Source organism: Micropterus salmoides, unplaced genomic scaffold, assembly GCF_014851395.1.
Source record: "Micropterus salmoides isolate LMB-PRFRI ecotype aquatic unplaced genomic scaffold, ASM1485139v1 Ms_hic_scaffold_17, whole genome shotgun sequence".
In the NCBI taxonomy this organism is placed as follows: domain Eukaryota; kingdom Metazoa; phylum Chordata; class Actinopteri; order Centrarchiformes; family Centrarchidae; genus Micropterus; species Micropterus salmoides.
In genome coordinates, this window is record NW_024040817.1 from 15,734,241 (window position 1) to 15,757,741 (window position 23,501).

At 39.8% G+C, this 23,501-nt stretch overlaps 1 protein-coding gene across 2 annotated transcripts in view; it reads right to left on the reverse strand.

Annotated features, from left to right (window-relative positions):
- Window positions 1-23,501, reverse strand: part of LOC119907061 (solute carrier family 45 member 4) — a 55,250-nt gene that overhangs the window by 8,426 nt on the left and 23,323 nt on the right. For both annotated transcript variants that reach the window (XM_038724618.1, XM_038724617.1), the window contains 10 exons: window positions 8,082-8,270; window positions 4,142-4,321; window positions 3,727-3,917; window positions 3,458-3,641; window positions 2,639-3,100; window positions 1,686-1,957; window positions 1,395-1,556; window positions 569-668; window positions 327-407; window positions 107-237 (listed from right to left, as the gene is read on the reverse strand). In XM_038724618.1, coding sequence (XP_038580546.1) covers window positions 107-237; window positions 327-407; window positions 569-668; window positions 1,395-1,556; window positions 1,686-1,957; window positions 2,639-3,100; window positions 3,458-3,641; window positions 3,727-3,917; window positions 4,142-4,321; window positions 8,082-8,270 — 1,952 coding nt within the window. The remainder of the gene's footprint in view (window positions 1-106; window positions 238-326; window positions 408-568; window positions 669-1,394; window positions 1,557-1,685; window positions 1,958-2,638; window positions 3,101-3,457; window positions 3,642-3,726; window positions 3,918-4,141; window positions 4,322-8,081; window positions 8,271-23,501) is intronic.

Sequence of the window (23,501 nt, forward strand, 5' to 3'; positions counted from 1 at the left end):
GTAAATAATGCATTTGATATCAAATTTTTCATCTGTAGTCCCTAGGCAGGTTAATGTTACATATCAAAAGAAACAAATGGAAGGAAGTAATATGATATGTCTGTACCTCTTTCATTTCGTGATACTGTCCCAGCAGAGCATAAGGACAGTAGGAAATACTCATGGAGATGATGCCCATGGTGCTGATCATCACCATGGCAACATACACATTAGGGAAGACTGCCATGACAGCAGTTCCTATAGCGGGATAATAAGAAAAAAAAAATCCAGAGTTACATTTGAAATGTTCCATTTATTTTGTTCTTTTACTGTACTCGGGTTCTTACCTATGGAAAATCCAAGCGTTCCCAGGATGTAGATGACCTTAATGCTCAGGTCAAAGTTGTCGAGGTACTTCTGAAGGATAGCTGGAAGAGGTAGATAAGATGATTGGTTAGTCCTGGGTTTAATGGTGACATGTGTTATTCTTCCAAAAAGTTGTTTTCTTGAAGTCACTTTGCAACCGAGTACGGAGGTGTGTACACATTACAATGAGAATGGTTGTTTACAATGTGAACAAATGTGTTACCTGAGCATGTAGCAGCGGTCATGGCATATATGACCAGTCCCCAACACCCCATCTGAACTCCTCTATGATAATCAGCCAACAATGTAGAGTTAGCAGGAGCCTGAGAGAGAGAGGGAAAAAAAGGGTTTAGTTTTTAACTGCACTGTGGATTAACCAAGGCGAGTTTAGTTTAGGGTTGAACAGTCTGACAAAAAAAGGGTGGTCCAGAAGGCTAGACAGGCCGTGAGTGATTCTGACCACGTTCTGAGTCAGGAATTACGTTTAATGCCCTCAGGACGGCACTACCTCGCCCCCCTTAAGTAAAACTAACCAATATGGAAATTATTTTATTCGTTCTGCCATCAGGCTTCAAAATGGTGCTGACGGCGGCAACTAGACATTGGCCAGGCTTTGTAAACCTGGGAATCATTGTATATTTATTTATTTATCTATTTAACTTGAATCATGGTCCCTGCTTGGTCTATGCTCAGAATATCAGATTTTGAAACAAAGCCAAAGAAAGAAAATGAGACTCCTGCAAAAGCTAAGATTTAGCAGTGATGTCTTTCTAACAAATACTCAAACTGGGTTTTGATTAGATTTATTTGTTTGTTTTCATTTTGGAGTTTTTTCTATTACTTTAGATAATATACAGTAATATGTAATGCACCAGAAAACAAGCTTTCAGGTCAAATAATAATTAATCTCATTGTTCTCTTTCTGAATTGTCACATTTGCATTTTGTTTTGGACAAGCCATTATGCCATTAAATTAAATTAACTAAAGTGGAGAGTAGGGCTATATCTATATATCTGTCTGTGTTGTTTTTAGCTGCTGATTCTCGTACAGTGGGATCTCCATGGAAGATGACTTGTCCCATGAAGTCCGTGAAGAAGACAGCCTCAGCAATGATGGAGAACCAGGTGAGCAGGTGGCAGGCGCACAGTCGCAGCAGCTCCGGAGGCATCTTCAGCATGGAGAGCCACAGTAGCCGCACTGTGGTCTCGACCTAAAGAGAGAAGACGAGGTCAGGCGACATCCTACCAAAAAGAGACACTCACACAACACATTGGACAGAAACCTTGAAAATGTATGTTACATGTGCATTTGACCGGTAAATCTTCCATGCACTCCTCACCTCTCCCTCTTCGCTCTCTGTATCTCCGCTGGAAGAGTTCGTGTTTCCGCTGCGGTGTCTGGTTCTCTGTCTGCTCCTCCTCCTGTGCCTGGCCTCCACCTCATACAGGTCGTTCATGCTGCGAGACGGCTTGATGAGTAAAGCGGCATTGGCCCGGCGGTAGCGGTAGCGGTGGCTCCCCACTCGACCGTAGTAGGAGAAAGTGCAGGACGGCTGGCGATAAAAGATGTGACGGTGACGTGACTGCCGCATGGGGGCTCCAGTACTGGCAGCTGGAATAGGAGACAGATAACAGATTAATATTAAGAGACTGTTTATTATTATTCTTTAAAGGTTCAGAAACCATAGAGATAATACGCATACGGTAAGACATCTCAGAACATAAAATATATCTTACTAAATTGATTTATTTCAGTTTCTAAATATTTCCCTCAAATAAACATTTCAAAAGGAAGAGTTTGATATTTTGGAAAATAGGCTCACTTTCTTTCAGAGAGTCAGATGAGAAGATTGATATCACTCTCATATCTGATCTCGTATCAGCGAAGAAATAGTCTAGCATATAATGTCCTCATGAAATATGTGTTGTTGTTTTTACACTTTCACTCTGTTTTTTGTACGCATTAAACAAGATATAATGTATTAATAAGTGAGATGTAGAGGTGCTGGTAGACTTTTATTTTGTTAATGTTTTCCAGTCTTCATGCTAAGCTAAGCAAACCAGCTACTTGCTGCAGCATTACATTACAAATTAATTAGTATAATTAAACATTCAAAATTCCCAAAATGCGGGACTATTCCTTAAATATTATTATAACGCATTGCAGTAATCAGTAAGATTCCATACAAATGTTTTAATACAAAGTCACAAATATTTATAAAATAATTCACTACAATTTCTTCATTTTTATATTTTTTTAAATCTAGAATTGTACAGAGTTAAATAAACCAACCTTTGACCATTCCAACACGATGTGCCTGTCCTTTAGAGCTCAGCCTGTTAGTGTTAACTCCGTCAGCATTAGTAACACCAGCTAACAGCCGCCCGGTCAGTGTCCGCTGCTCATTGAGTTGGTTGTTCAGTAATGCCTCCTGACCGTCGTCATTTTCCATTTCCTGTAAGAAAGCCGAGAGGCGGCAAATCTTGGGGTTGGGAGCTTGTGTTTGGTGGTGGTTGGCTTGGTGGCGGAGCAGGTCCTGACTTCCTGCACTGCTGCTGCGTCTGATGTTGCCGAATCGGGGAGGCGGAGTGCTGCGATTGGGGTTAAGAAAGGAACCAGTTGTAGGAGGCGAGCTGTGATAGGGTGAGAGGCGGTCAGCAAAGATGGACGGCTCTAGGTGGCACAGGAAAAAGGCATCATGGTCCAGGTGGTCGAGAGTGGCGTCTGCCATGGCAAGAACACTGTCACTTTTACCTGAAGACAGACGAGGAGAGAGCTGATTAGATTTAGACGTAATTTTCGGTTTAATTTAATACTGTCCTTAACATGATTTGTTATTACTATAATTTAATTTGTCCCAGTATTGTTTTCATAATTTCACAATTGTTTCCAGTGAAAGCTCAGAGGACAACTACTACTTTGTTTTATGTAGTGATGGGTGGGATTAAAAACCTGCAGACTTGGCACATGGTTGAGAACCACTGAGGAGCTTCAGTGCTCTCCTGAAGTCTTAAAAGAACAGGAACAAGAGATATTCCCACCCCACAAATAATAAAGGGAAAAACATTTTTATTCAGATTCAGAAAAAGAGGCAAGAGTCTGTGAACCTACTTCTCACAAGCTCCACCTCTAGGAAGTCCATGTCCATATCCCCACACTCTGACTGGTCATCTCCATAGGGGTCATACAGGTCGTAGCTGTCCATCGTTTCATTCTCTCCAATCAATTCCAGTTTGGGGGCGAGTCCACTCCTGCCATTGGCTGACGGTTGCAGGTTGGTGCGATCTGGACTCTCCTGGTGAAAGGACAGAGAGAGGATGTCATGGAAAACTGAAGTCATAGGTTGTTTTTTTGTTACTAAAATTGAATTGTACCTGTACCTGGACCAGCCTGTCATGTTGGGGCGAGTACTGCTGCTCCTCGATGCTGAAGAGATGTAAAACCACAGAGACAGAGAAGAGTATGGCCGCGAAGACGAACAGGATCTGCTCCTGGGACTTGAAGATTGCTCCAAGGAAGGTGTGTGTCCAGTCTAAACCTCCGAGAGCGTAGCCGACCGCACCCCCAAGACCTGCGCACGCAGACAAATCGACAAGTTAACAAAAGAGACGTGAAAAGGACTATGTATTGTCTCATTGTCTCTGTTAGTGCCTATTCATGTCAAATTTGTGCCCTTTCAACTAAGTGAAGTCATTACTGGCAGACCACAAAGTATATTTCTGTGCATTCAACCTTTTACTGCAGTATTAAAATCCTGTGAAAGTCATACACGTGTGTGACAGATGTCAGCGGTACCTGCTGATGCGGCGTGGATGTTGAGAGCCATGTCTTGCTCCTCTGTGTCTGCCACGTCTAGCAGGTACGCTCTGATTGGTCCTTCTGTTGCATCTGCACAAAAGTCCAAGACCACCACCCCCAGCACAGTAAGAACAATTCCTATTGGTTGTTTCCCCTTCTCGTCGCCCATGGACAGACCTAACGGAGAAAGACATGAACGGACAAACGGTTTTAATTATGAAATGTGTGTTTGTTAGTATACATCAAACACACATCAAGAGAAGTGGATAAAATAAGGCAGACCCCATGTGATGGATAATTGATATATATATATATACACACGTTTCATCCAATATATAAATGTCAGTTCATCCAAAATCCAAATTAACACATATTTCCCGCTGATCATGTCTAGTGGTATCAAACCATGTAGACAGTTTTTTTTTCTCAGTTTTCTCAGATTTTTATTTGCCACCAGAGGAAGGATAACAGAGAATATGGTATTTTTTATATGGGTGTATCAGGCCTTTATATGGTCTAGGGACCAAATTAAATCATTTCTAATGTATGCACGTCTTGAAGTGTGTTTCACCAATAAATATCAACTTGAAGGGAATACAAGTTACAATACCAGAACATGTCCAAAAAAAAATACATAAAATCATTTTTTAAAAGGAAGTATAATCACTACATCCACACACAAACATCTGGAGTTGTTACGCTGATCACTGATATAATCCCGGTCAGAGTTGCACATGTGATCAATAACTAGTTACCTAGTTACAACAGCTGTATAACACAAACAAAGACTTACACAAACGGGTCACTGCACATTTCCCACAATGCTTTGATGCATGATGTGTGTGACCTTGTGTGTCTCATTATATTTGTGACCCAGTCCTCCCCCCCGAGCTGCTCTGTGTGTTCTTGTCTGAGAATTTTTATGAATGTATGAAAGCAACACAGAGTGACATGAGAAATCTTTATTAACCTGTATATAAGTGTGTCTGTTAGTGCGATTGTGTGTGTGGGTGAGTAAGTGAGAGAGACAGAGAGAGATATCACAGGCAGTGTGACGCAGCATGACTTTACAAACTGAAATCCATTAATGATGGGAAAACAAATGTTCATAGAAGGAACAGCAGAATGTGGTGTGTGTGTGTGTGTGTGTGTATGTGGGATAAAGGAGCGGCGCTACTCACTAGCCAGACAGACTGACAGGAAGTGAATTGTGATTGGTGGAAAGGGGGAAGCAAACAGGAAGCATTTCCCTGTGAACTGCCTGCTCCTGTGTTCCCATGTCAACATGGGCAACACGCGCGCACACACACACACACACACACAATTATACAGGTTACTACAGTTTTCCCACGTCACCCTGTGTTGTTCATACACATTCATATATATACACACAACCAAGGAAACGTACACTTCTCTCGCTTATTCTCTCATTTCTCTCACACAGATACGGGTCACCTGCCTTTTCCCACGTCAACCGTACCACTGGCAAGGTGCTCACACACACACACACACACACACACACACACTCACTCCCTGGTGCCCTAAATCGACCTGAATGCCAACCTCCCTGTAGAAGAATGGAACAGAATAGAATTGAATAGAAGTGAATATAATCTGCTGACAGAAACCGTTCACACAGCTCTCGCTCTCGTTCTTGTTATTTATAACTCCTTTGGCAATTCATTTCACTTTGTTCTATTTAGAGACATTTAAAAAGGCCAAGTCAGGTATTGTTGCACTGTACATTTGCCACCCATTTGGTCCACATCTGAATATGGAACAAATCCAATATGTTTTTATTATGTGGGCAACCGATAACATTACCCTTGCTATTGCAAAAAATGTGAAGAGGACATAGATTGATCAATATATTCTCCCACTGTCAATATAATATTTAATAGATGAACTACAGTATACAACATTATTATACTTTCCATGTTTATTCATTCTGCTCCTCATTATAAGACATAATTATCTTCTAAAACGTAATAATAGAAACAATCAAGATACTACATCAGCATCTCTTTCAGACCACATGGCCTCTGATAATTCAGCACGAGTGCCATACACCAATTATCAATAATAACGGAAACTCTATTAAAGTGACATGTGGTCGACTTTCCTTTGCCTCTGTGAGTTGACACACAAGACACAACTGCACAAAGGAGACGAAATTTTTGCCACCAACACTTTGGAATTAGATTAGTAGGAGCAGAATGAATTCAAACTACATAAAAGTGGTCTTTCATTCTGCAGCCTTTCACATGCATTTTCTTTCTATGCATGTTTAAGGCTGCCAGCAGTGGGCAGACCACAGGCAACGTTGCACCGTGCTTTGTTTGTAATGTACTGAAAAGATTAGCTGATCAATCTCGCTGGTTTCAGTTTTTCAAAAGGTGAAGATTTAACAGCTTTTCTCTGTTTTGCATAATTGTTAACTGAGTAGTTTTGGACCGCTGGTTGGACAAAATTATCATTAGTTGAACGCATTGCATTTTGAAATGACAGTAATTGAATAAAGACCATTATATAACAAATATAAAAGGCTCTTTAAGCCTTTAAAGGGCAACTCCACTTATTTTACACATCAAAGTCTGTCATCAGGTCTTGGGGATTACTACTGCATACAAATGGTCAAAGGTAGAGATCATGTGTGTACAAGAAGGATGTGATGATAAAAGTGAGGTCTAAAAATAGCTGCTGTCCGCAACACCAGTTGGCATAAACATCTGCTCGTCAGCATCTGTAAATTCAGCGATGCACAGATTGCACAAACCCTGCTGTCACCTTTGTGTGTGTATGTGTGTTGCATGTTTATAGGAGGACATGGTTAATGACATCACAACAGGAACTAAGCGGATACAGCTGATTAGCAGAGAGATCAATATCTGTGTGGCATGACTGAGAGCTGATCGTGTATATGTCCTTGGAGTGACATTTGGATGATGTTGACATTTGGATGATGTAACAAGCTGAGGGTCAGACTGAGGGTAACATCTATCTCTGTACAAGGACACAACTCTCAGCGGGTGAAGACTTCTGCAAACGACGCTCCACTGATTCTAGGAAGGAAGCAGTCCTGTTCTTTTATTTCCTCTGTGGCACAAGCACATTCTGGGTAAAACCACATGTTCACATTATCAGAGGCCAGGATAGTCTCAGGTGTTTTAGATAACAGCGTTCAGCAGATGGCACAAAATAAACTTCTGTATTTTTAGGGTAACATGTAAAACAGCAGCATGGGAGGAAACACAGAGTTGACATGGTTCACAGTCTCAATTGCTTTTTGTTTCTGTTCACCATAAAGCTATTTTGTGAAAATAAACTGTTTATTCAATTAATAAACTGCCTGTAACTCCTATAGGGCACAAAATAAGCATGATAGTTTATGTTCTGCAGTATGCCAGAGGTGCCTTGGCAGTTGTTTTCATTTATTGGCAGTGAACCTATAATGGATCCAAAGCTTCAGCATCTTATAAAACAGCAAGTGCTTCTTTATGTCATTTATGTTCAATATATTTCAGCCTCCTATCAATGGGCCAGAGAGCAGAAATAACCTTATGATTAAGAAGATAACACAAACTTTACACTGTAAACAAAATACTGTATATATTTCAGGGTTTTTTTTGGTTTACAAGTCCCCTTGTAGATATATTTAATGATTTGCACAAGTGTGATTTATAAAATCAACTGTGATAAAGTAGTAGCTGACATTTAGCCCTTATCTAAAAAAAAAAGAATTAAAAAAAGGGAAACAGCCGCCTGGTTGTGTACAGAAACAGATAGTAAAAACATCTGACGATTCAGAAGTACAAATACATCAAAGGAGATCTCTCATCCTTCCTGACACACACCTGATGCACATCCTTTAATACTTTAATTTTTATGTTTACTGTGATATACAGAATATAATAAATATTGAATAACACACACTCACCTATCAGCGATCCATTCAGAAACAGCGCCACTCCTATCAGTGTTCCTATACAGAGAGCCAGGATGAACGGCCTCCTCCTGCCCCATCGCAGAGTGCAGCGGTCGCTGGCCGAGCCGATCAGAGGAGTGAACATGAGGCCGAGGACTGGACTGAGGAACCATGTCAGACTGTAGTACTGCTCTGGAAGACCTGCACACACAAACAGACAGACACACACAGAGTTATAGACAGAGATGTAGACAGGTAGACGGAAATGCAGAAGGATAACCTAAAAACTGCGATTTGACCATGACGTTTTTCTGTGCAAAAAACACCTAACTTAAGGACTGACTGACTTTTTTTTAGAAATCAGCCTTTAAGATAAAAATAAGGGTATGCATTTAATTAATGTATCAGCAAAACTGCAATCAAGTGACTTTGTTCTCTGACTTAAAATTTAAAAATAATAAATATAAAAATATATTTTTTAATATATTGTTTTTAATAGTCAATTTTATATGAGAAGAAAACTTAATTTTCAGTGAATTGCTACATACACTCACCTAAAGGATTATTAGGAACACAATAATAATACTGTGTTTGACCCCCTTTTGCCTTCAGAACTGCCTTAATTCTACGTGGCATTGATTCAACAAGGTGCTGAAAGCATTCTTTAGAAATGTTGGCCCATATTGATAGGATAGCATCTTGCAGTTGATGGAGATTTGTGGGATGCACATCCAGGGCACAAAGCTCCCGTTCCACCACATTCCAAAGATGCTCTATTGGGTTGAGATCTGGTGACTGTGGGGGCCATTTTAGTACAGTGAACTCATGTTGTCATGTTCAAGAAACCAATTTGAAATGATTCGAGCTTTGTGACATGGTGCATTATCCTGCTGGAAGTAGCCATCAGAGGATGGGTACATGGTGGCCATAAAGGGATGGACATGGTCAGAAACAATGCTGAGGTAGTCCGTGGCATTTAAACGATGCCCAATTGGCACTAAGGGGCCTAAAGTGTGCCAAGAAAACATCCCCCACACCATTACACCACCAGCCTGCACAGTGGTAACAAGGCATGATGGATCCATGTTCTCATTCTGTTTACGCCAAATTCTGACTCTACCATCTGAATGTCTCAACAGAAATCGAGACTCATCAGACCAGGCAACATTTTTCCAGTCTTCAACTGTCCAATTTTGGTGAGCTCTCTCAAATTGTAGCCTCTTTTTCCTATTTGTAGTGGAGATGAGTGGTACCCGGTGGGGTCTTCTGCTGTTGTAGCCCATCCGCCTCAAGGTTGTGCGTGTTGTGGCTTCACAAATGCTTTGCTGCATACCTCGGTTGTAACGAGTGGTTATTTCAGTCAAAGTTGCTCTTCTATCAGCTTGAATCAGTCGGCCCATTCTCCTCTGATCTCTAGCATCAACAAGGCATTTTCGCCCACAGGACTGCCGCATACAGGATGTTTTTCTCTTTTCACACCATTCTTTGTAAACCCTAGAAATGGTTGCGCGTGAAAATCCCAGTAACTGAGCAGATTGTGAAATACTCAGACCGGTCCGTCTGGCACCAACAACCATGCCACACTCAAAATTGCTTAAATCACCTTTCTTTCCCATTCTGACATTCAGTTTGGAGTTCAGGAGATTGTCTTGACCAGGACCACACCCCTAAATGCATTGAAGCAACTGCCATGTGATTGGTTGATTAGATAATTGCATTAATGAGAAATTGAACAGGTGTTCCTAATAATCCTTTAGGTGAATGTATGTTAACAATGCAGTTGCAGTCACAGGTGAACAGCAACATAAATTGCTTGTGTTGTGTTGTCAGTATTTTTGGTAATAACTAATGAATGTGAGCGTTGTTACAGCACCCGGAATGCTGGCACGGCACCAAGCGGCAATTCAAAAGCTTCTGCCGTTGCTGCAAAAGCCAGTTCATGTAAATATTTTAGGTTGTTTTATTAACAAATCAGTACAGACTCCAGCAGAAAACAAATATCACATTTTCATGCAAATTGGTCCGAAAAGTATGAAATATCAGCCACATTGGCAACAAATTTGAAGCGACACATCAAGTTGAAGCATCTGTCCAATCTTGCGAGTGAATGATGATCCCAAGAAATGATTAATAAATGGGTAAGACCACAAGCCAACAGCCAAAGTTTCTCCTCCAAAGTCCAACTCACAGCATTTTGTAAATAAAAAAAATGGAAGAAATGGCCGTGAACGATTACCTTTTTGGGGAGTTTAGCATTGTGAACTATGAATGTCAACTTGTTCATTTTAATCTGCGTGAACTGAACCTTGAGCTAGATCTTGTGAAGTGTGAAATTGCACAACACTGGCCTTAGTTACCCAAGAGTTGACTGGAGGCTGACTTTCTCAACACCACCTGTTAAAACCCACACAAAGGGTAACTGGGAGAAAGCCACGGCAACCGTACACGACAGGAGGATTTATCTCTGTGTGAACATTCACCCCTGATTATCACACAAAGGACTGCAACATGGTGAATGCAGAGTGTGGAGACTCTGTGATCAAGTTTCTTGTTCTTTTGTGAGTAACAGACAACAGAAACATCACCAACATATTTTGTCATAATATGCTCATTAAGGAATTATACAAATATGTTTGCGCTGCTTGTTTTTACAAGTACAAAAGCTTTAAAGCCTTGTTGTCATTTTCCTGTAATTTCTGACTGCTGGTATTTAAATAGACTCATTAAACTCATGAAAGAACATCCATTTCCTTTATGAAATGGATTGGACTTATCCCTGAACTTAACTTGGACCTGTTTAAGTGATACACTTTATTATTTTGTGCGTTAACTTTCTCCACTGATGGAAACCAAGTGGGAATTACAGACATACGCGTTGCATGAGAGGGTCTCAAATTAGGATGGGTCTGTGGAAATAACTTTGCACCTTTATCTAAACAGACACACAGGATGCAGCAGCATAGTGGAAACACATACGGTACACGGTTCAGTACACATGCTTTCAATAGCTTTGAATAATATCAGACAAAACCTCGCCAACTGATCACACAAACCTATCACCAACTTAAACAGCCCTTAATTAACTCCCCATAAAACCTGATAAAAGTGTCTGTTAGTGCAGGAAACACACCATTTAAACACACACACACACACACACACACACACACATTTACATTTGATGTTAGTTCACATCTCATAATGTACGTGATGATAATAAACAGACATTGCCAGACATTATGAGGTTCATAAGTAGTATATGAAGGCCCATTATGCATCTGTTTAGAAGAAGACCATATTTTTGCAGTAAATTCAGAATAAAGTCTGATGAGAAAGACTCGGATTGAAAAGCATGACTATACACTAGATGAGATTATTAGAAATGAGAAGTGAAAGTGAAAATAAACAACAAAATAGGACACACTTCTGACACCATTTACCATTAAATAATCTTATATTAATGTAATTTAAATCCTCTATTTATAATATTTGATAAAATTCAGAAATCAACTTTTAATTTCAACTTTTAATTCCCAGTTCAACACAGATTTGTTCCCTAAAAAGCTTTTGAATCAGGACATTTTAAACATTTACTGACAGAATGCCCCAACATCAGCAAGTTCACCTAATTTGAATGACAAAGTCAAGTGTTGTCTGCCAATCAGGGTCCAGTATTGTGGTCGTAACTGTACGGACACCACCTGTTCTTTACACAGAAGTAATTCAAGCAAGTGGGTAAGCAAACGCAGCATCATGCTTGTCTTTATCAAAGCTGAGTCAAATCTTCAGCACACAACATGTCACTTTTAAAAGAAATTGTTCATCTTATCTTTGCTTGTGCAAACTTTGTGTGTTTGCTTTACCTCCCAACTGTTTTCACCAACTGAAATCTGACGTACTCTGTGTGCTAACTCAGCACTTTTTTCATTTATGACAGCTGGAAAACCTTGCCTGCATGTTGCTGATAGCAAAAACCTGGGAGACTCACACCTAAACATAATTGATTCTAAAATCACATCATGTGGAGGGAAAGTACTATATTGGTAGCAACTGCTGAACGTTGGAGGATCTCAGTTTTATTTACTTTCCTAACTAGACAATATCAGTAAACTAACTTCCATGATTTCCTCCAATTTGTCACACAGGACAAGATGAATCGTGTATGGCTATAATTCAGGACTTTTTTAATTCACACAGCTCATTAAGCTTTTAATTTCCCAAAGATATTTTCTAGTCTGTTCTTGTAACCACTTTATTTAAATATTCCTCACATGAAAAATAATGTGCTTGACATTTCTATTGTTTACTACTCACGAGAGCCTAATCTCACATTAATAATCTTTATTTATAGAGTACTTTTCAAAAACCAGTTACAATGTGCTTTCACAAGTGTAAAAACAATAAAACACATAAAAACAATTACATGCTAAAAACAACAAAACACAAAGAATACACGTTTAATGTAAAATAATTTAATTGTAAAATATATTTTAAAAAAATAGAATCAAATAAAATCAGGAAAGGCTCTCCTATAAAAGTATGTTTTAAGAAGGGACTTAAAAGAGTTCACTGACTCAGCTGACCTGATTTCCTCGGGCAGGCTGTTCCAGAGCCTCGGGGCCCTGACAGCAAACGCTCTCCCCTTTAGTTTTCAGTCGAGACTCTGGAACAGACAACAGACCTCTGCCTGTGGATCTCAAGGTACGTGCTGGTGCGTATGGGACTAAAAGGTCAGAAATATAACAAGGTGAGAGGCCATGAAGAGCTTTAAAAGTGATCAATAAAATTTTAAAGTCAATTCTACTGGGATCCATTGTAATGAAGCTAAGATAGGAGTAATGTGGTCATATTTCTTAGTTCTGGTTAAAAGTCTGGCAGCTGAGTTCTGGACAGTCTGGAGTCAATCAATAGATATTTGGGTTAAACAAGTGAAAAGGCTGTTGCAGTAATCCAGGCGTGATTGTTTAAACTTAATGTGTAAACATTAGGTTTACATATTAAGTTTACACGAAAATAAAATCACATAATGAAATATTATGAGTTATTCCGGCGTCATCACATGCCTGTGGGTTATCAGTGCCAAAGTAACATCAGAGTACGCACTTGGACGCAGAGCCATGATTTCAATGAGCTCCTCAGTCAGAGGAAGAAGAGGAAGTTGAAGAGGAGAAGGAGGAGGAGGAGGGGCAGACAGCCTTTTAGCTAAGTGAAGTCAGCTGAATCGCAAATAATTCAATCAGAATGTAATCATCGTCTCACTGTCAAACTGTATCTTAATGCGGCCACTAAGAAGACAAATACATTAAGTGCCATTTGGCCGCCACACTATCCCTACTGAGGGAGTCTGTCCTACTCTTGATAATGTCTCTGGCTGCAGTTTTAAGGTACGCCAGCATGACTTCGCTCAAATAACGATTGATAGCTCTGCTAAAAGTTTTAGAAATACACCACTGAACTTAAAGGAGGTTAGCTTATCAGCTTGTTGAACAGCATCTGAGGAAACACACAAAGTCAGAATGTAGGGTATCAGATAATAACGTTCCATTTAAAACAAAACGTTTTAACAGGGATAGATAAGGGGGAAGTGGCCCCGAGGTGGAGACAATAAAGATCTATTAACCATTCAATACACTTCCTGGCAGAACAAACTTTACATCCAGACCATAGTAGCTGCAAGGGTATTTATATGCATTTTATATTTAAAAACATTGGTTTTATTAAACCTTAAGCACTGGCGAAGTTGTATTTCTTTCTCTCTTTGATCCGAAACTGCACACAGACAAATACAAAAAGGTATTTGAGTAGCGCAACTTCCAGAAAGTATCCCTTTAAATAACTTCAAGTTAAAGCCATAATCCCCTCTTACTTTTATTAAATCCACATTAATCTCAAAGGAAGAGAGACAGTGGAGGTGAGGAAGCGCGGCAGAACAATGTGAGGAAGATACCACTGATATTTCATTCCTCAGAGAACAACAGAGACGGAAAGATGGAAGAAAGATGGAGAGGCAGTTAATTTGATTGAGAGGACATTAGGATCTTAAAAATTTAGAAAGCACTTTCATATTTCTCAGACAGACCTCTTTAATGAGACAAATGTCAATGCAATGGTATCTTATTATCAAGAGCTCGTGTAAAATGTCCCAACCTCCTGCCCAGATCCACTAAGTTTCTGAATAAAGTTGGAGGGTGACTTAGCCAGTCTGGATAGTTTACCTGCTGACTGAAGCAATATAAGAACTGACTGGTTATTGGCCAGCAGCACAGCAGACATGAAGCTCATTTGGTTTGTAAATTCAGGAAAATTTTGCATGACTCAACAGTCAGTGTCCTTGCGTTGATGATGCTGTTGTCTGCGTCTGAGCTTTTCTGGAAGGTTTGGTAAGCAGCTGTTTGTTTGCAAAATGCTACAGTCATGTGAAAAACCTCCCTGCATTTGGTGTGCCTGGGGTGATTGTTACACAGACAAGAAGCAGCACTGTACTTTTAACTTAAATGTCTGGATAAAAGTCTGCCAGGAATATGTAATAATAATAATAATAATTTTTTTATATATTAAGTGTATTATACATTGTACAAGAAGAGTGCCTGTGACACAATCAATTACTGGAAAACTTGCTCTTGCAGGAATTTTTTAAAGATAATTTTCCCACATTTTTGCCTTTATTCTTTAGCTGGCAGTAGAGAAAAGATAAACACGGGGAGAGAGCAGTGACCCTCATGAGCAGGAATTGAAGCAGGGATATTGCGAATACATGGTACAGTATTGTGTTGCCTTTGCCCTGACATGGATGGTCTGCTGCAGTATGAAACTGAGAGTTGTGTTTTTGGCCTGTTAGTCTGTTTGTGAATGCACGCGATGCCTTTCATTGTGATGTACTATATCTGCAGGCAGTGGCAAGCTAGTTTTAATTCATAGAATAATTGTCATCTATAAAATACGGGAAATGAGTAATGAAAAAAGAAAGCCAACCACAATTTTCAAGAGGCCAAGGTGTTTTCATGTTTTCAAATTGCTTGTTTTGTCCAAAACCCTAGGACATTCAGGTTTCAGATTACAAAAGTAGCAAATCCACACATTTGAGAAGCTTGAATCAGCAAATTGTTGGTACTTTTAATTGTACACTGTGTTATATTGTAGTTTGTTATTGTGCTTTTACACACACATAAACCCCCCCACCCCGTACAGCCTTCAAGTAACTTTGAAGAGTCTTCTGATACACCACGGTGATTACACTCCACTACCAGTGATATTTTATTAGGAGATCCCAAATACCATCACAATGACTTTGAACTATATTCAGGCTTTTGAATGGCAGTCCCTTTTAAACGACAGAATCACACCAGAGCGTCACACTTGTGCTTTGCCCTCACATCAAACTTCACAGTCCATCGTCCTGTTGACCTCTTGTGTTTCTCATGAGCCGGCCATAAACAGGGCTTGACCCGTGTCGGTGTGGTGACCAGGTCTTGGGAACTCTGCCACCACAGAGACTCCATCACCTTCACCTCCTGGCTCCTAATATGGCCGTGTCATTCACACAGGGCTTCCTGTTGTGGGGTTTGTTCAAACTAAGGAAAGCTTTGTCTCACATTTATTTTTTCTCCCCATTTGTGCCTTTCTCTCTCTCACACACACACACACACACACACACACACCACCCCTACACATAAATACACCCAGAATAATAAGACACTGGTATGTACACATACAGCCTACACACACACACACACACACACACACACTTATATACATACAAACTGCAAATACACATACACACAACCTTAAAACAGGAGACAATGCAGCAGATAGGAATCTGTCTGTCTGTAGGTTTGAGGTTTGTCAACATCAAAACAGGAAAACAGTTTCTAGTAAACAGTTCCCTTCCACACACACACACACACACACACACACACACACACACACACAATACAGAAAAACACAGTCATCACCTAGTAAATAAAGACATGTCTCTGTTCCCACACATACACAGACATTCAGACTCACCTACCAAAATAACACACACACACACACACACACACACACACACACACACACACATACAGATGAGTTCCCATAAAACTCTTAGTACTGTAGGTACAAACACACACATACACCGGGAACAATACTGAGAGAACAGAAACGGCGGATGTATTTCAGAAAGAGAGAAAAAGAAACGAGTTCAGTAAGAAAGGAAAAGGAGGAAACACAGAGAGAAGGAGTGTGAGAATGAATTAAGATCAAAGGAACTCTCAAAAGGGAGGACGGCAAGAGAGAGGATAAGGTGAGAGACGGGAGGAGGATGGAGAGATAGACAGAAAAAGTTCATATTCAAGCTATTAAGTGTTGTTGATTGATCGTGGGAAAGAAAAAAAATGCACAATCTGCTCCATCTATCATTAAAGTACTCATTTTACTATGCACATTTCCTCCTCACACACACACACACACACACACACACACACACACACTTACTAAATATGGAGCTCAGTGTGTGACTGTTGGGAGTACAGACTGCCCATTCATCACCACTTCTGTGTACTCTTTCTGTGTGTTTGTCCACGTCTGCACTGAGTAATACACCGACAGTAGAACTTAAGAAAATCTCATTGTGTGACAATGTGAAAAATCACTCCGATATTGTGTTTCTGAAACACATCAGCAGGGAAAACGATGCATCCCTTAACAATCTTAATTGAACTTTTTGGCCAGCAGACTTGAATTTTTTAAAACTATTTTGAACAAATGATGCCCACTGTTTCCTTCTTTAAAGCAAAGTTTGAGATCAGTTGATATGAATACTATGATTCCTCCTAACAAAGCTGCAACAGTCCTCTCCTTGTTTTCAGGAAGTCCTGAACAAGCATTACTGTGTGTATGTCTCACACTTGTGCGATTTGTTTTGAAATTGTTCCCCGAAGCTACATGAAGCTGGGCAAAAAAGTTGTAGAATGTGCTCTCTGTAGTCTGCTGTTCTGTTTGTTTTTTTTTTATCATTTAGCAACTTATAAGCACATAAAAACAAAAATATATATCTAAACATCCAAAACAATCTAAGCTAAATATTGAGCACTATGAGCAGTCAGCTAACTTGACAGGAAAATACTTCATGGCCAAGTTTAGCTGGTGAGAAGTGCTCTTAAATTCATTCATCAAACGTGAATGAGACTGTGATTAGTGAAAAATATACAGTGCACTCAATGTTGGACTACTTAAACAATCATGACGCAAAAACAATACTATAAAAATCAATATTTCTTATCAAAGACTACTCTAGGCTTTCAAGACTAAGGCTGGCAATGTTCCACATTTTTCTTACTGTTAACAAATCCCTTGAAAAGAACAAAACCAACAACGAATTGATCTACTAACAAGTACTGCCTGTGTGTCCAAAGCCTTATATAGCTTGTTCCTCTGTGCCATAGAGCTCCATTGTTGTCCTAAAAATATTGCAGTGCATCTATGAGTCACACCGTTGCACTAGGTGACATATTCATTTATTACCTTGAAAATGAGCACTTTAGTTTCAATCAAGCCCCCACCGTCCCGCTGCCATTAATACTCTGCACTGAATGTGTAATAAACCACCACTGAAAATAGTTCCTTACAAATGCTGTTTTGTCCTGTTTGAGTAACGTTTGCTAAACTCAAGTGCCAACAGTTTTAACTGTCATGAGGTACTTATCTTTTCTCTAACCCACTTCTATGTGAGTTTTCTACTACACCTCTAACAGTCATAACAATGTTGTGCTTCTATCGAGTAAACAAAACCCTCCAACGCTCTATCCTCAAGTCTACACCTCTCCATCCTTCTCTCCGACCTCCCCTTCTCCCGTCAATCCTCCTTTCTCACGCACCATGACCTGAAAGTGACCAAACAAAAGGTCCAAGATCTCCTTCCAGCTCCCATAAACTCCAAACTGAAATAAAACAATCTGACTTTTTCTTAAAGAACCAACAAACATCCAACCTCCTCCTCGCCTTCCTTCTTTCCCTTCACCTCTCCTCTCTTTCTCCTTCTCTCTGTTCCCATCCCTCCCCTTCGCCCATAAACACAAAACAATCCTTTCATATCCTGTACTGGCGTGAGAAAACCACAAGAAAAATGACAAGCGTCCCCGAAAAGGACCAGAGAAATGGTGTGAAAGTGAGAGTAGGGCAGGGGTCGTGAACGGAGAAAGTGGGCAGGAAGGAAGGAGGTGTGAGAGCGAGAGAATGAGAGACGGAGAGCGCAAGGAAAGGAAAGGAGGAAGCAGGTGTTTTTGAATAAACAAAACATGTGAACTGAGTCAGGTGTAGCATTCGGAGAGGAAAAGAAATGCAACAGATGGACGTGGGGAGCGGATTTTAAATATTAACATCAATATTTCATTATTGATAAGCATCTGGATGTAGGTTTTATGCCAACACTAGCTGAAGGCTGTGGGACTATTTCTGTCTCTGCAGCTAACTAGATTGCTTTTTGTATCTTCCTCTACTTAAAAAAAAGGTATAATTCATTATAAATATGCAAAAATGTAGCTGTTAGCCCATCAACAATCAATATCTTGTTCATATTTGAGACAACACTTAAATCTATGTCCAGAATGGCAGTTGGTCAGACAAAACAAGTCATTTGAAGATGTCCCCATTTTCCGACATCTTATAGATCAAATGATTAATCAATATATATATATTATTTCTGATAATATGTGTGAGAAAAAAAAGCTTCATTAATCCACTATGCTTGTGCTACTTGCTAGCTTTAACTTCAGCCAACATTTATGCTCTAAAAAGGAGCGCAGAGTGGAAGAAGGAAGGGGCAGAGGAAGAAAGAGAGAGACGGTAGGATGAGAAAGGAGTGAGTCATTGTACTTCCCAGCAGCAAGAGATGGTGAGAACATCAATCACAGAACGGGCACACACGCACACACGCACACACACAAGGTATAGAAGCTGCATAGGCTAGGTCATCATTAACAAAGTGCTGAGTAGAGTGAAATATTGAGTGATATATGGATGTGTGTGCGGCTCAGCTGATGACTAACTCATCAAATCAAAGAAAATTAAACCGGAAATATGGTAAGAGAATGACTGTTTTATCTTGTCTTATATTTTATGTTTTGTGTGTGTGTGTGTGTGTGTGTGTGTGTGTGTGTGTGTGTGTGTGTGTGTGTGTGTGTGTGTGTGTGTGTGTGTGTGTGTGAAGACTGCCAATGTCATTTAGAAGACGCATGGGATGGGCATCACTTACACACACACACACACACACACACACACACACACACACACACACACACACACACACACCTGCTTTAGATTGAGAGGAAAGTGGTTTTAGTGTCATCCATTTAGATTTTGTTATCCACTAAATGTGTGTGTGCATGCGTGCGTGCGTGTTTATATAGAGGTAAAAGAAAACCCACCAACCGTCCCCTCTGTGTAAAAGGTGGAATTAAAATTGCATGAAGCCTGCATGTATGCACACATGCACACACACACACACACACACACACACACACACACACAGCTGCTTCCAGTCAGCAGTTATGTAACACCACTGCAGTAAACTGGCTACCTCCTACTAAGAAATACGCAGACAGAAGGAGAGACAGAAATTTAAAAGTGTGAAATCCGATGAATGTCGATTTACAAATATCCAAATGTACTTTTTCAGTTCTATTTCAGTGCCTCTACCATCTGCCATTGACATTAACATATGACCATATGTGACTGACAGGAGGGAGGCGGGCCTCTGACTGTGACTGACCTATCACACACAGGAAGATCCACCCTGCATCACTGACTGTCCTTTCGCTACCAAATAAGTGATCCATAAAACCAATCAGTCAGTAATGTGATGTAACTACTAATAGACCAAAAATTGTCATTAAAATGGTGCATTCAGGTGTCAATCCAGAATGTTCGTTTACCCGAGGTTAGAATTAACGATATTCAACTCATAACGGAAAACTGGCAAAATGTACTAGCTTGGTGGTAAAAATATCCATGGTATCAGCTCTGCAACGGGACGGGGCTTATAGGCACTGATGTGGTAGTGAATGGTTGAAATAGAGTTATCGACATCACGCAGGTTTGATATATATTAGAAACCAATGTGTTGAAACGGAGTTCTAAGAGTTTAATGAAGTTCTAAGGAAGCACTGAATATCTAGCAGCATCTCTGCCACTGTCGTGTTGTTTCAGTCTTATTAATACTGTAGGTCAGGGGTTGGCAAATAGTTCCGGCTTCATGATTGCTAAAATTAGTAATATCTCATGTTTATTTGAATATGGTACATACTGACATAAAATATTCAGCGAATGTATGTTTCTTTTGCTGAACAGCGCCCACTGTGGCTAAAATGTGATGTAGAACATGTATAGCAAAGTCATAGGGTAATGTCATTTGAAGGATATATAATATACCGGTCAATCTAAAGATTAGAAACGTTAGCCACCATCAGCTACTGGTCATACCAGACCAAAGAATTTTATGGCAACAAAACACAAGTGTACTAAGTTGGGTAAGGACATGTTTTTTTATAACTAATGAATTAAACTTTACCTGTGTAAGAAGAGGTACTTGTGTACTTGTTTTTCATTCATTTTACAAATTTATACAGTTTATGTGCTTAGTATTGTATCCTGTGTTTCTGTGTCATTGCTGAACAAACAACTGCCCTTTTGAGACAAATAGAGCAAGCTATTAATTATACTATTGATTTATCAAAAGAAGATCACATTATAAATGACAGTAATTGTTAGTTGCAGCCCCCCATTTAAAGAATTTGCTTCCCCTGATGTTTCTTTGTCCCTCGTCATCACCTGAGAGCTCGTGGTGGTTTGTTTTTGATGACTTCAACTCCCTGGAGGGGGAGGGGTGAGAGCAATGTGCTGACAAACAAATACACACATTCAGTTCTGCATTCCTCACATATCCAACACTAATAGTACACACATACCTTATTGCCTCTTGCACGGAAAAACACATGAACGCACATTTGTTGTTTTGCTGACTCTGCATTTACTTAACATCACTAACACATGAATGAATACATGAATGTAACCTGTACCACAGTTCTGATTATGACTGAACCCTCTAAACGACCCCTACATCGTCCACGGACCACAGTTTGGGAACCACTGCTAGTGTTGCTGTTTGTCTTGTCTTTGACACCAATAACCCTGCCCTGCAACGCTGATGATGTTGGCAAATAAGCCTCTCAAAACCCCCTTTTTGTGTGTGTACAGTGTGATAACATTAATAAATGATCAAAGTTACTGCAGCGCTTATATAAAGAGCTATGAATAGGAGGCTTTAAATAACTGACTAGACTGGTGTGTTTGTTTCTCACTCTCTCTTTCTCTGCAGAAACACAGGCACAAGTGTAAAAAGATAAAAGAGGACTGAAGTTGTTAAAATTCTTTGCAGGCTGGCAATAATACAATTCAAAGTTCACAGCCAGTTGCACCTTCTCACTTTTTCTCTCTTATCTCTATAGATGGTTTTCTCTTTCCCACATGCTGCCCCTTAATAAATGCTTGCGTCTCGTAGCCATCTCCAAAATGTAACATTTAATCCATACATCCATCTACTCTGTCCTCTATCTACAAATGACTAGGTCAGATTATGGTGATTAGTCACCGTGTGACATCAAGCCAGTCTTTTACATAACCCTACAAGGTCATCTGCTAGATTAGGCCAGCTAGCATGATAGGATCGCTCCGAGGATTATCTTACCTGGCATGCTGGCATAAACAATGTAAGATCAAGCTGATTTGCAGTACAATCAATAGCATGCAACATGCAGCATATATTAGCATGTAGCTAAAAACTATACAGTGAGAAAATCAACATTGATGATAGATTACAATGATAAGTTAGCATCTAAAAGTATTATAGCATTATGCGAATAACAAAGTCAGGCATTTATACTGAATGAAGTCAACAGGGCTTGTATTTTGAAAGCCAGGTGCTGCCAGCAGAATGCCACCACGCATCATCTTGTGACCACGATACATGGGGAAAATGTGCGGTAGACAAGGATCTCAAAAAGCTTCCGTTGTGTTTCTGGTGGATCAAACACACTTTTGTTAACTTCAGGATTTTGTGCAGTGTTTAATAGCGGAATTGGGCCACCTTGCCTTGGTCCAGGATCTGGGTGATCATTCAGTCCTGGCATGCAAATGTTAGTGCTGTGTGGTGTGCCAAAATTGAATCACGGTCAAGACAATAATACAGTAAGCTGAGTGTTTCAGCTGATTTCAGCCACATAAACTCAATGAATAGAAGGACATTTCCTGTTGGATTGTATTAATCTCCTTAAGTAAAGCCAAGAAGGCCTCCAAAGAAGCATAACAATGTTGCAGAGCTGCCAGTGCTGGACCGTTGTGAACACTGCATTGGTGGCATAGCTACTGCTACGTGCACAGCTAGTTAGTCAAACCAGCAAATAAACAGATTAAGAATAAACAAGATTAATGGTGAAAAACTCCCCTTAGCTTTCAGACTGTCCTGATACTCAAACAGACTTGCTGTATGTGGTTAGAGGTGAACAAGCAACTCTGTGACATCTTAGAGATCTGCACTCTCTAGCAGGGGGTAAACAAAATACAGCAAGATTTTGCCAAACATATCACCCACGTCTCATTAAATTATTTTGACATGAACTGCACTGAAAACAAACCTTATCAAGTAATTATTAACTTATAACTACTGAAAGAAATTGCCCGTAGAGATCAACTTATTATAAGGATTTTGTAAAATGAGTGTCAATATCCTGGTAGAAAAACATATTGCTGCACTAGAATTAAAAAATGAAAATTTGATCAAACAAGGGTAATGAAACAAGTATATTTGCATCTAGTAATATTAAACAATAGAAACATAGTAGTAGTAATAGTTGACTTGAGTTTCAACATTAAATTAAAAAAATGCTTCTATTTTACTCTCTAGAATACCGGTTCTGTGTTTGTAAGCCTTCACATCATCCTTTATCACCTAACCCTAATTTCTGCTATTGTAAAAATCAAAGTTACCTATGTCAATTCATTTTATATATTATTTATTTATAAGTACTTCCTGGTGTCTGCAGGTATTTGACTCGTTTACCAGGCTTTAGTCTGAGACTAGTGAATATCCTAAACTGTAACCTTTTCTCTAGATAATCCCACTGTTCTTGCGGTTAACTTAAGGTTAAATCAAGTTTTTTTCGCCACTTGATTTGTCTTCATTGAGTGTCATGATGCTTTAACAGCTTCCTCCGTGTGACTTTGAGCTCAGTTCTGAGAAAGCTTGTTGTGTAATACACTTCGCTCTGAACCACCTCCTCCTTGTTCCACTCCTGTCCCCTTTTCAAAGAATCTCTCTCTCTCTCTCTCTCTCTCCTCTCTCTCCTCTCTCTCTCTCTCTCTCTCTCTCTCTCTCTCTCTCTCTCTCTCTCTCTCTCTCTC